Here is a 14,407-nt window from a genome sequence, read left to right as displayed (position 1 = left end):
CATAAAAAATTATCATAACAGACTTGAATTTAAGATCAAAAATACTGATCTTACTCTAAATAGTGAAAAAAATTTTCTATAAAAATTGTATCAAATTTGAATTGTTTTACACCGTTAAATTCACAAACGCATCAAATCTACCACTAAAATTGTTAATTTTAAGACCTTTTTATCACTAGCCAAATGATGTCGAAAAATTATGAAATTTAGTTTCCAAATACTTTCAATAGTGTAGATCAAGTCTAACGAAGCCGATCGTCAATTTGGAAGCCACATCATTGAAAACAACTTGGTAGCACGGATGCCTCCGTGCTACCGTTAGTATACCAGCCTAACTCTCTCTCTCTCTCTCTCTCTCTCTCTCTCTCTCTCTCTCTCTCTCTCTATATATATATATATATATATATATAGTGAATTGAGCTAATTAAATACTTTTGAAACTTTTAGAAGCACCAATCCCTTGGTGCTTCTAATCTAGCCCTTGGATCTACTTCTTAATTACTAATACTCCATGGGTCAAACACTATTCCACCTACCACCACCTACTATCATCATTTCAACCCTACATTTTTTCATCCAATGGTTAAAAACTCAAAAGCACCATCCCCCTGGTGCTTTTGAGAGTATTCTAACTCAACTCTATATATAATTTCTAATTGACCAAATGTGTGACTAGCTAATTAGTTTAATTCTTCGTAATCCTAGTTTCCAATTGCTCATCACTTCGAAGATTAAGTTAAGTAACCCACTAAGAAACTCATCATTAAAGTATCAAAACTATTAAGGGTGGAGATGTCTCCAATTCCAAGATATTTAACACATTATTAAGCAAAAAAAAAAAAAATCCTTGATAAAAAGTCATACATATATATTGCACTTTTTATATACCTTTTTTTAGAGAAAAAGGTAGTGCATCATTTATATAGAAAATAAATTCAGCCATACAAATTAAGACAATTCGATCNAATAATAATAATAATAATAATAATAATAATAATAATAAAGAAAACTTAGAAAAATAAAATAATTAAATAAAATAAATAAAATTAAAAAAGTAAAACTAAAAAAGAGTTCACCACAATTAGGGGATTTGAAGATTGATTTTTAAAAATCACGTTATTTCTTATCTTTGCAAATTCATACTGATATGGGAAATTTTAATTGGATAAATTGTGTAATTTGCTATTATGTTTAAAACTTGGCAAGTAATACTACTGAAAAAGAAAAAGAAATAAAACAAAAAAGATAAAAAAAAAAACTCAACAAATTAACTAAATATTTATCCGAAAACAGAAATAGTTTATACTAAGGGACTGTCTAGATGCACATAATTACAAATGCATTGCAGCTACAATTGCATGCAAATTTAGATCTATCGTTTGATTTATGAATTTGAGTTCAATTGCAAAAAATGAAATTGTACGAGGATGTTCAAATGTAGCAATTGAAACTACGCTAAATTAATTGGCTACAGTTTCAACTGCATCAATTGAAAAAAATAATATTAAATAAAAATAAACTTACCTCCTTATTAATTTTTCAAGCAAAAAGTAATTCTTTTTCTATATAAAAGATAATCTTACCATATCTCATATATAAAAAAATAAAATTTATAAATGCACTTGTCAACCGCAAATAATCAAATAAAATATTTATAGTTACTANGAAAACTTAGAAAAACAAAATAATTATATAAAATAAATAAAATTAAAAAAGTAAAACTAAAAAAGAGTTCACCACAATTAGGAGATTTGAAGATTGATTTTAATCACGTTATTTCTCACCTTTGCAAATTCATACTGATATGGAGAATTTTAATTGGATAAATTGTGTAATTTGCTATTATGTTTAAAACTTGGCAAAAAAAAAAAACTCAACAAATTAACTAAAATATTTATGCTAAAACAGAAATAGTTTACATGCACTAAAGGACTGTCTAGATGCAGATAGTTACAAATACATTACAGCTACAACTACATGCAAATTTAGATCATTCCTTTGATTTATGAATTTGAGTTCAATTGCAAAAATTGAAGTTGTATGAGAATGTTCAAATGTAGCAATTGAAACTACGCCAAATTGACTACAGTTCCAACTGCATTAATTGAAAAAAAAAATATTAAATAAAAAAAACTTACCTCCTTATTAATTTTCAAGCAAAAAGTAATTTTTTTCTATATAAAAGATAATCTCACCATATCTCATATATAAAAAAAATAAAATTTATAAATGCACTTGTCAACTGCTAATAATCAAATAAAATATTTATAGTTACTATACCTTCTACTACATCGAACCAAATAAAATCTATATAATTATAACTACTACATTTATAACTATATATATCTTCAACTACACTGTATTAATAATTATATTCAACCAAATAACTTCTAAAATTACACAAGCTTGTAGGAGAATATGCCTAATTTGAAAATACGCTAAACGTACATATGTAAAATACGTATGCAAAATAACTACTATATTTATAACTACATATATACATCTCCTATTAATAATTACATTCAACCTAACCGTTTCTAAAATTGCACAAATTTGTAGAGTATGCCTAATTTGAAAATGCGCTAACCAAGTATATCTAGAGTTCAATTTCCCTACATCGAAAGATAAATACAAATAAGAAATATCTCTTAACCACATTCAATTTTTTAAAAATCTTTTAAAAGCATGAAAATAAATTTGTTTTGATTTTTGCATTTTCAAATTAAGCCTAAGTCAAAGTTAGGATGTTGCCGTGTTCAAATTCGCGTCCGCCGCCGCCGCCGCCGNCGCAGCCACGCCCCCAAAGCCCTAGCCGGCCCCCCCGCTCCGCGCTTCTCGATCCCCGCGTTTACCCTCATCCTCATGCTGCCGCGGCCTCTTCCTCTCCCTCTCCGCAGCTGCCACCGCCACCGCCACCGCCGGGACAGCGCTATCCGCACGCGCGAAGCGCATTACCCTCAAAAGCAGGGCCATGCCGTCGCCGTTCACATACCACCACCCCACGCTGCCGCCGCCGCCCACATCGGGTTCCGCACCACTCACAGCTGCCATCGCCGCCGAAGGTATTTGGCCCGTCTCGATGGCAGTCAGGAGCGCCGCCACAGCCGACATGGTCGGCAGAGCCGCCGCCGGGCCACCGCCGTGGAGGAGGAGGAGGTGTTTGGCGGGCTTGAGGGCGCCGGCGAGGAGGGAGCGGGCGAGGATCTTCACGGCGGCGGAGCTCCGCACGGCCTGCTGGACGAGCTCAGGCTCCGCCGTCGACGATTTTGCCGCCGCCGCCGCCGCGATGGCGGCGCGATCTTGGTGTAGGCCCGGGCCCACGGATTGTCCAGTTCGTTTTTACCGTTACCACCCGGGCCGGGACCCGCAGGTACCAAAATGGAATATTCCGTTACAACATATTAATTAATATATATCGGAATTAATTGCGTAAAATTTAGAAGTTAAAAATTTGACAAATTAATTTGTTTCGCTTACCAACTATCCCACAAAATATTTTTACAATTTTTTTTTAAAAAAAAATCTTACATTAAATTTATTTTGAATGATAAAATATTTTAAAAAATATATTAAAAAAAGCTGCTTACCATCCTCTACAGTGAGATCTCTATTAGCAGAGAAACTTGCAAAAATCTCCTCCAACATTTTTAGCTTCTCCTCAATTCCATCACCCGTACCCGGCAGCTCGAGCCCGTAGAAAAAGCCCGGGAGCCCGAAAACAAACATGCGGGCCTCGACCCGGCCGGCCATCGCGTCCTTCGCGAGCATCCACCGGTGATCATCCACCATGCAGGTGACCAGGGAAATGGGCCTCCCCTTGACCCGAACCATGTGGACCGAGAATTCACCGGACCGGAAGGGTCGAACCGACTCGAACCGGTCGGCGCCGCACAAGAGGAAAAGCTTTGTGCCCTCGCCATCGCAGCCGCCGCCGCCGCCGGCGGTGATGTTCAGGAGCTCAGTGTTGGCGCCCATTCGGTACTCCGTTGTTCGGCCTACTTTCAGCTTATTGCTTGTTCCTGCTGCAGCTTCTTGAGAAGCCATTTCATGTATGTATGTATGTAGGTTTGAATGGTTGATTTGGATTTTGAACCTGCAAGTGTAATTGTGTAAGCACATACATAATCAAATACACAATGGCAATGGAGAGAGAGAGAGAGAGAGAGAGAGAGAGAGAGAGAGAGAGAGAGTTTTTTCTCTGTTTACCAGAAACTATCAGGGGCTTTTTCAGAACGCAAAGGGAGGAGGGGGATGTTGGAAGGACTTAAATAGAAGCTACTGATAGGAAGAGAAAGAGAGAGAGAGAAATATACGGAGGGATTATAGGAAACTCCCACTATTAATAAAAGGATTAATTTCATACAAATTTCTACAAACATAATAAATAATAAATATATTTTTATAAACTTTAACTTTCATATATTTTACCTATAAAAGTCCTGATATTTTTAAATATATTTCTACTGTTAGAATCCGTTAGAAAAAAATAGTTAACCATAAAATGGTTAGTTTTTGACATTTTTACTGCTCTCATATTATACTATACTGTTATGATTTTTAGAAAAACATATTTATGATGAAAAAATTAATAATATAAACAGTTCTCTAACGATTCTTTAACAGTAATAAATCAGAGGATTCACATTTGAAATTATTAAAATTTTTACAGAAACAACATATAAAAGTTGAATTTTATAGAAATAGATCTGTTATTCACTATGTTTGTTGAATCTGCATAAAATTAACCCTATTTCAAACCATTAACTTCTACTATATTAGATGAACTATACTATCAGTAATATTAGACGAACTATTAGATGAACTATATATATAAATACTATGCACATGTAAAAGTTCAATTATAGTACTTTCAGAAGTATAAAAAAATTGATGTTTCTAATTTTTTTAATTGTTGAATCAACTCTTTGACCACTTATGGTTCTTAAATTAATGTTAATTCATAAAAAGATCATTAAATCTTAAGAAGATCACTATCATTGGCATCCTACAATTCTTGATATAAATGCCAAAAACCAAAAGCACCAAATAGTACCTCTACATATAAAATAATATATCAAAGAATTACTCATAAACTGACTACTCTGAAAATCCAATTTGTTGAAAGAGTGATTCTGATTTCATGCTATTTCAAAACATCAATATTTAGATAACATTTTAGTATTATTTAGAAAATAGTTCAGTTCATTTTGTACTTAAATTTTAAGTTTAAAATTTAAATATTAACTTCTTTTTTTTTAACCAAGTGCGCAAGATACGATTAATTTTTTTTTTTTTTTTGAGAGATAGATAGTACGCTATCCGTTTCGTTTATTTCATTTAGAAAATAAACTTAGCTGGAAATGTGAATCAACTAGGATTCGAACTTGAGTTTCGAGTATCAATCACCAAGCTCTTTGTCACTTACTATAGAGACGGTCGGTGCGAAAATCGTGGCGTGGCGTGGCGTGGCGTGGGAGCGAGGCGTGCTCGGCATTCGGATTGTCTCCTTGAACGCAGGACTGCCACACGGCCCGCACGCCCGCCCGCCCCTCTAACGCGCTCAGTGTCGTGCTTTTTCATGTCACATAAATTATTATTAGATTATCCTATTTCGGCGTCCGAACCATCAGGTTATTAAAAATACGCAATTAATTTATTAAAAGCGTACAGATATAGTATTTACTCGGTTCAACCAGCTTAACATCAGTTCGACCACTACTCATCTCAACACGATCTTCCTTCATTTTGAAACCCTTCCATCACATAACAGAATGCCAGTCCATTTAAGCCAATACGAGTAAGATTGAGTGTTTGGTGCGCGGACGTTCGTGGATTGCACCGGGTGCAGGGGATAAGTTTGCGGGAAGGGAGGCGGTTTTAAAACGGTTTGGGTGGGCGGGCGGGCGTCGTGGCGTCGGACGCTCTCTCTACGTGGCTGCCGGGCGCGGCACCTGCCTGCTGCGCTGGCGCCGTTGCATGCAGCCCTTTCCTAATTTTTAAATATTTTAATTTTGCTAATTTTTTTAATTTATTTAATTTGAATCGGTCCAAAATTTTGAATTACATTATTTATTTATACAGATTTAATTAGTGTATTTTATATAATTCTCGCAATAATAAATTTATTAAAAAAATAATTAGCTTAGAAAGTTGGATGTAAAAATTAAAATTTTGAGAAATTAGATATTTAATTCAAAATAGTTCATAGTTCAGATAAGTTATATATATATTTTTTCCCCCATCGTAGAGAGTGTTTGGTTATTTTACAGAAAATAATTTTCTGGTCGATTCATTTGGTTCATAGTAAAAATAGATTTTCTATTTTTTTTAGATTTTATAGACATAGTGTTTTTATTTTTCAAATGTTCTAAATCAAAAATGAAAACTGTGGAAAGAGTTTTTATTTAATCCAAGCGAGTGTTTGGTATTTTTGAAGTAACACCTAAGATTGAATTTATTTAATAAAAATTTAAATTTATATAAATTAAATATTTGTTTTGTATTGAAATATGAATTTGAATTCATATTTTAAATTTATAATGCGAATGATTTTGTTATCTAGCAGTTTAATCTTTTAAAATAAGCTTTAATTCTTTAACAAAAAAATTGTTTTTTAGAGTAATTAATTAATTTAATAGTACAATAATATAAGGTCTTGAGCCTCAATGAATATTTTTTTTCAAGCATGGTTAGGTGATATAAAAATATATATATATATACATGTTTATCTTATATTTACATAAAAATAGAAAAATTATAAAAATGGATCTTATAACTGCGTGACCTCAAATTTCCTCCTACCTCGGAAATATTCCTCTCAGCATCTGAATCAATGAAGATCTTTTATTACACCCTCCTCTTAAATTATATACAAAAAAAACTTCAGATACCCATCTAGATTTAACAAATATTCACTTTAGTACCCTTTAATTTTAACTTTATCACTGATTTAAGAAAAAAAAATAATGAAAACTATAAGAAAAAAAAAAAAGAATCCACAGGGGGGCAAATTGATACATTTTAAACCACAGAGGGGCAAAGTGAAAAACTACGAAACCACAGGAGGGTTTTTGAAGTTTTTCCCTAATTTTAAAATTAATTAAAATTTTAATTAATTTTTCATTAATATTTAAAATTAATGAAAACTTTGAAGGTAAAGTTTTAATCTTAGTGTCTCCCTTTCATTATTTTTGGTTTAGAATTAAAGATAAATTTCAAATAACAGTTTTGTGGTTTCATGCTTTTTCACTTTAGTACCCTATACCTTAAAGTATATCACTTCGGTACTTTGTAGTTTCATTTTTTTTTTCTTTCCGTTAACACCTACGTTAATTTTTCGTTAAATCATATATAGAAAACTTTAGATACTCCACCTATTGTTTATCGAATATTCACTTTACTATTCTGTAATTTACCGAATTTTCACTTCAGTATTCTGTGGTTTTAACTTTGTCACTGATTTAATGAAAAAAAATTAAAGGGGATAGCGAAAAGAGAAGAACGAAACTATAGGTACTAAAATAATACATTTTAAACTATGGATTATTAAAATGAAAAAATATGATACCACATGAGCAGTATTTAAAGTTTTTTCTATAATTAATGAAAAATTTGAAGGTAAAAAATTTAATTTTAGTGTCTACCCTTCAGACCACTCCACCAAATCTGGCTGCGGCGCCGCCAACGTGGCCTCGACGTAGTTGCAGTACTGGCCGTGTCTGCCGTCGCCGCCGTGCTGGATGAACCTGACATCCGACGGCAGGCACTGTTCACCGTCGAGCAGTGGCTCACCACCGATGCCTCGCCGTACCGGCTCTACGCCGTCCGTGACCTGTGCCCCAACAACCGGCAACACCTGATTTAGCAGTGTAATCTGAAAGAACAAAAATTTCATAGGAACAGTCACCAATGTAAGACTTTTCTATCTGCTGCTTCTCGCCAGATTGGTACAACTCTGAAATTTGAGACTGTTCTCATAAAATTTTTGTTCTGGGTGATTTTGGACTTTGATGGTTTGGTTAATGAAATAAAATGTCTTTGGTTTGAGTTTTTGGTTTGAAGATGTGCTTGTTATTTTTGTGGTAAAATTGATTTCTAAATAATAGTGGTAATTTAGTTTTTCTTTTTATCTAAATTATAAAAATTCTCTCTGTAAATGTCCTTTTTTTTTTACCTTTTCTTTCCAACTTTCAAAACTTATATTTTGTCCTCTTAAAATTTCAAAAATATTTTCAGAACGGGACTACGTTAATAAAGAGCACAAAATAACCAAATTACCCTTACATCTTCTATAAGAAAAAATAATTTTTTAATATATTTTTATCATTTTGAAAGATATTTTCGATATAAATTATAAGAAATAGATGGCATAATAATGAAATCTTGATGGAAGAGGGCTAAATGCAATAATTGAAATGTTAAGGGGATAAAATATAGATTTTTGAAAGTTGGCGAGAAAAAGTGAAAAAGTAGGTTATTTTTAATCCCAAAAGCTCGAGCGGTTGGAAATACGTAAACAATTCACTTAAAGCGTACAGATACAGTGACCACAGGTCTCGATTGCGACTCGGCCCACTCAGCCTCATGCCACTTCGAACATGACTCGGCCCAGCATGCCCAGCATGGCCTCCCGCCATAAGGAGGGATGCTGGCTCACTCAACCTCATGTCATTTCGAACATGACTACTCAGCCCAACATAAACATGGCCTCCCGCCATAAGGAGGGATGCTGACTCACTCAACCACATGCCACTTCGAACATGACTACTCGGCCCACCATGGCCTCCCCGCCACAGGGAGGGATGCTGGCCCATTTAAACGAACAATCCCCCCTCCAGCAATGCCGGCTCACTCAGCCTCATGCCACTTCGAACATAACTACTCGGCCTAACATGGCCTCCCGCCACAGGGAGGGATACTGACCCATTTAAACTAACAATTCCCCCTCCAGCACCAGCACCTAGATATATTTGCAGCATGCGGAAATCGAATCTGTGACCTCTAGCTCTAATACCACTTGTCCGATCGTCGGCGATAACTATTAATCCCAAAAGCTCAAGCTGTTAGAAATACACAAATAATTCACTTAAAGCGTACAGATACAACGCTCATGGGTCTCGATTGTGACTCATCCCACTCAGCCTCTCGCCACTTCAAATATAACTCGGCTCATCCAACCTCACGCCATTTCGAATATGACTCGGCTCAACATAGCCTCACACCACAGAGTAGGATGCTGACTCCATTAAGCCAAGGTCAAAATATAGCCTCATAATTTCTATTTTAATTTTTTACAAAGATTTATTATTACATATATCAATAAAGTACTATATTTGATAAATTATTATTTTCTCAAAAAATTGTTTAAATTAAATAAACTTGAATGCAACTCTGTTTAAGTCAAATATTAAAGAATGAAGAAACCAGCTTAACATGATGGGTGGGAATCATTTTAAAAACAATAAAAGCTGATTTAAATAGTAAATAATAAATAAATATGATTTAATTAAAAAGTTTAAATATTTTTATCAAATTCATCAATAATTTGAATAATTTTAATCACTTTTAATTAATAGAATAACTAATAGTTAATAGATTATGGAATGAAATAAAATTTTTTACTTAATTGATTCTAATATCTGTAATTCTCAAAAATTATAAGGAAAAATGACTTGGCCCGGTTTCAGTATATATTTTAATTATATAGAGCACATTCATTATACCTAGTAATATTTTAAATATTTCTATTCTAGCAATAATAGATATTATCTAAGCAATATTTATGATTATCAAAGTACATATATTTTATCTAGACATATTTTAATAAAAGTTTTTATTGTGACTGCCAGATGTGACTCGAAATCTACTATCGTTTCCACGTTCGGGTTTACGACTCGTCGACAGCTTCGCGGTGCGACCAATTTGGAAAAGAAAATTATGAAGGAAAAATGAATGTCTGTAATGGGTATCGGATCCGAAACCCGTTATAAGTTTTCCTTTTCGTTTTTGCCCTAGAGGCGTATGATCGTGGTCGGTTGTAATCAGAAGAACATTGTATTCCCTTTTCGTTCCATAGTGAAGCTCTCTCCTCCCTTGCCCGTGGTTTTTTTCCTGCAAAAGATTTTTCCACGTAAATCTGTGTCTCTTTATTTTCTGCTTGTGATTTGATTGTTTTTTGTGTTCGTCATTTTGTTTCCGTTTGTGCGTTTATCGTAACAGTGACAATAATAAAATATTATTTTTGACAAATATCAATTTCCTTATTTAAATTTATATATTTTTCACTTTTTAATTAAATCAAATATTAATGCCGTACCATGTATGTGTGAGAGTCGTTAGGAACTTGTTTGGAAAGCCAAGTAAAAAGGGGGCCTCACTCTCACCCGACCAATGAGACCCTGCCACGTCATCTCCAAAGAGTAATCCCTCCGTGTAAAAAATTCCATCGACCCTGTCCACCACGTCAGCCTCAAGCGGCCCCTTTTTCCTCCCATTCATAACTCAAAAAATCATATCCTTAAATCTAAAACAGATTTAGAATCGTTAAATCGCGATTATTTAAGAATAAAAATAATATAACTCGCATGTAAGTCCTTGGTAAAAGATACATAAATTGTGCGGTTCACGGATGACGTGGTGAACCAGGTTCATGGAGAAACTGCATTACCGGTCCAGTTTCCTCTGCGTGAAGCGAGGGAAACGACCAACCGCGAACCAATGAGCGCCGGTGCCAGCTCAGCACCGCGACCACCTATAAATACCTCCACACCCCCCGCGCTTCATACTACAATAATAGCGTATACTGAGAGAGAGAGAGAGAGAGAGAGAGAGAGAGAGGAGAGGGGGGGAATGGAGGGGAGGAGCGTCCCCGTGCGGAGGCCCCACGCCTCCACCTCCGACCTACTCGCGTGGCCGGAGAATCCGCCGCCGATCGCCCCCGCCGCCGCCGCCGCAGCCAAGGTGAGCCCCTGAACCCCTCCACCCTCCCTCCCCCTTCATCCTCTTCCGGCGATGGCTTAGGGTTTCGGGGATTCGTTTCTCGCAGCGGATGGGAGGGATCAGCCCGGTGATGTTCGGGGCCCCGATGACCGAGGAAGAGGCGGAGAGCGTCAGCAAGAGGTGAGATCGATCCGTAGCTAGGGTTTTTTCGTTGCGTGGATTAGGAGAACTAGGGCTCCTTTGTACTCCTTAGTGCTGTGTTCTCTGATCCGATCGAAATAATGGCGATTTGGATGCTGTACCACTCTTTAAAAGACAAATGTGCTCTACTTTGATTCACTTTTTTTGCGATATGTTCGTATCTATAATGATCTGCTGGTTTTACCTGATCCGTTGAACTTAAATCTCGCAGTTTTTTACTCCCTTTTCGATGTTGTCGGTGGATTCGAAGAGTTTAAAGTTGTAGAAAATTAGATAATTAGTTGACTACTCGTATTCCGGATACACTCTTCTTCTTTTTTTTTTTTTCCTTTTCTCCTTCGAATATAATTTAATAGAGACGATTTTCAGTTGTTTGTTAGATTTAACAAGCGTGATTGTAAACTATCCGTAAAATTAAGTTGAAACAGTTTTATTCAAATATTTGAAACTTCTAGGTTCACTTGTTCTGCTAATTAATTTACATCTGGTTCTGCTCTAGTTCATGTTCCGCGACAAAACTAATAAATATCCTCATGGTATGGATGCAACAAGCTAAAGATCAAGGTGAAGCATAACAATGTTTTAGCTTATTGGTCTTCGCTCTAGCGGTAGAAATAAGATACAGGACCAAATGGAATCATGAAACACAACTTCAATGTACTGATCCATTTGAAGAGACAAATAGATGTTCTTTCTCAGTGGATTTTTTTAGTTGTAACTTCATGTTTGTTATATGACATTCTATGACATTGTGATTTGGATGTGATTTGTGACATCGAGAGTTCTTTTCAAGTTATTAACAAATAACTACAGTTAGGTTCCTTCTCATCCTTTTCTCTTTACTCCGGTCCCTCTGTTCCACTTAGGATTCTCTGCTTCATGTGGTATTTTTGCTGTGGATATCTTCAGGCTGAGCATTTACCTCTATTTTCTCGCTCTTATTCATAGAATATAGTTTGAAAACTTCAGAGATACTGTTCTTTCTTTTTTAATCCTCAAAAAAGAAAAAAAATTGATAATAGTTCTTTTGCTATAATATTTGGATTGGAGCATCTTAATATGGTAACTAGTGATTCTTTTGCTTTCACTAGTACTGTTGATGTATAGGCAGGGTTCGCTTAACTTACCAGATGCTCTAAAAGATATCTACCTAATTCAACAACTAGTTTTGATTTTCTACCACCCATCATTTACAACATTACCATGTGTCTCATTTAATCTTCTCTTGCCAACCATAAAATTCAGCTGTGCCACGAAACCTTGCTCTGTCTCGAAGTTGAGGGAGATGACTGGCAGTGGTATCTTCGCTGCCAACGGCGAAAATGGTGAATCAGAGACTGATTCTTCTCTTTCCAATCCTGATAATAAGACAGCTTTGCGAATGTATCAGGTATCATTTCTTGATTAAATGGAGTTTTGTTCTGTGACTTCCGCCTACCGTGCTGTGCTATTGACATACGATTTTCTACTCTTCTCTTTCCTTTGAATATGTGCAGCTTAAACAACCCTATTTTCATATGCCTCCTGCAAAATCACCTATTTATGTATCTTCCCTTGTAAAAATCTGAATTCTCGTGTATAACCCCTCAAAAGAGCATTTTGTTGGAAAATACTCTTATCCTAAGTTGGGGCATCATGCAATTCACAGGGTTTATGTTGACTTTGTATTGGAAACAAACAATTTTTAAAGAGGTAATTTTTTAATAATATTTGGGTATAGATGTAGAAATCAAGTTTTTGAAGGGAATATATAAAAAATTCGGATTTTAGAGGGGTATACGTTTGCTTCTACCTTCCATATTTATTCAAAGATAACACTTTAGGAACACTTTGTGCCTCCTATCTATTAAGGAGGAGATAGTCCATTATGCAATTTAGTCAAACTATTGAATGTTAGCTAAGTGTCTGTTGCTTCTGCTATGGCTATTGTGACATTTTGTCATCTGCATTTCTCTTAGTGTGCCATAATTGTTTAAATGAAATATGCTGTACAATAAGTTGGGATGAACCAATCCTCTCTCCTCGTCCTCCAGCAAGTGGTGAGCGCAATCAGCCAGATCTCATTTGGTTCCGAAGAGAGTGTTCCGCCAAAGAAGCCAACCACACTAACTGAGGTAGCGAAGCAGCGAGAGCTAAGCGGGACTCTCGAGGGAGAAACCGAAGCTGAAATCAAGAAGCAGATTTCAGAAGCAAAAAGCAAGGAACTTAACGGGCACAACATCTTCAGCCCTCCTCCTGAGATTCCTATAAGACCATTAGCACCACGGAATCTGGACTTAAGAGGCCACTTGGATTTTGCGCTTCACCACTCTAAGAACATTTATACTTCTGCCGAAGTATCATATGTAAGTGAGATAGTAATTGTGTTGGCCTTCTATGCATTAATCTTAACTTGAGCATTTTCGCAAAATATATCCATTTTCTGAAATTTGTAATATCACAGCATTTGTGCAACATTAGCTTGCTTTTCAACCTTTGAGATTAAATCAGTTCCTCGCTGCACAACCATGCTGCAATTTTAAAATAAAACACTATGGATGCATGAATCTTCTCATTTTGTTGGTTATGAAAATTGACTTCTGCAGCGAGCTGGAGATCTGAGTGGCGTCATCTCCAACGAAGAGACCGCAATAAAGACAGCTAAGAAAATTCATACGCAAAAGTTTCAAGATCTAACCGGCAACAATATTTTCAAAGGAGATGCACCCCTCGGGTGCGCCGAGAAAATGCTAAGCACGGCGAAGTTGAAAGAAATTAGCGGCAGCAATATCTTCTCCGACGGGAAGGCTGCCGCCCGAGATTATTTTGGTGGTGTCCGGAAACCCCCTGGCGGGGAGAGCAGCATCGCACTGGTTTAACCAATTTACGAAATATGACAACAACATACAAGTACACTGGGTGGGTATGTTTATACAGATTCATTTGCAGACTTGTTATGTAACATGCTTGTTGTTGCTTACAAACGTCGACCGTCACGGAAAGCGTGTTATTTGAATGATTTCTGACGAATTTTCTTTCGAATCTTATATTTGGTGGTGTTGATTCTGGACTCTGAGGCGAATATGAGATGTTGTGGCAGCAAATTGTTAATTTTCATGGTTTCAGTAATTAGAAGTGTTTCTAGTTTCTCTTTTATCACCGTCTTGGAAAACAATTTTCATGGAATGTATACGACTAATTTATCTGACTAAATGTACAAGAGTCTCTGTAGGATGTAGTGTTCAAATTGCAACAATGAAGATTAATATAAAAGTAAACAACTTCAATT

The 14,407-nt window shown here is 35.8% G+C and overlaps 2 protein-coding genes across 2 annotated transcripts; one reads left to right on the top strand and one right to left on the bottom strand.

Annotated features, from left to right (window-relative positions):
- LOC109725598 lies at positions 2,604 to 4,044 on the bottom strand. The gene is made up of 3 exons (XM_020254838.1): positions 3,588 to 4,044; positions 2,905 to 3,299; positions 2,604 to 2,612 (listed from the first exon to the last, which is right to left on the bottom strand). Exons 1-3 carry the CDS (start codon positions 4,042 to 4,044, stop codon positions 2,604 to 2,606), a joined length of 861 nt encoding a protein of 286 aa, XP_020110427.1.
- On the top strand, positions 10,801 to 14,274 carry LOC109725829. The gene is made up of 5 exons (XM_020255204.1): positions 10,801 to 10,959; positions 11,045 to 11,118; positions 12,385 to 12,529; positions 13,173 to 13,484; positions 13,725 to 14,274. The coding sequence occupies exons 1-5, from the start codon at positions 10,849 to 10,851 to the stop codon at positions 13,995 to 13,997; spliced, it is 915 nt and encodes a 304-aa protein (XP_020110793.1). The 5' UTR covers positions 10,801 to 10,848; the 3' UTR covers positions 13,998 to 14,274.

Source organism: Ananas comosus, linkage group 20 (assembly GCF_001540865.1).
Source record: "Ananas comosus cultivar F153 linkage group 20, ASM154086v1, whole genome shotgun sequence".
Classification (NCBI taxonomy): Eukaryota; Viridiplantae; Streptophyta; class Magnoliopsida; order Poales; family Bromeliaceae; genus Ananas; species Ananas comosus.
Note: the sequence above shows the minus strand (reverse complement) of the source record. Positions and strands in the feature narration are given on the sequence as shown.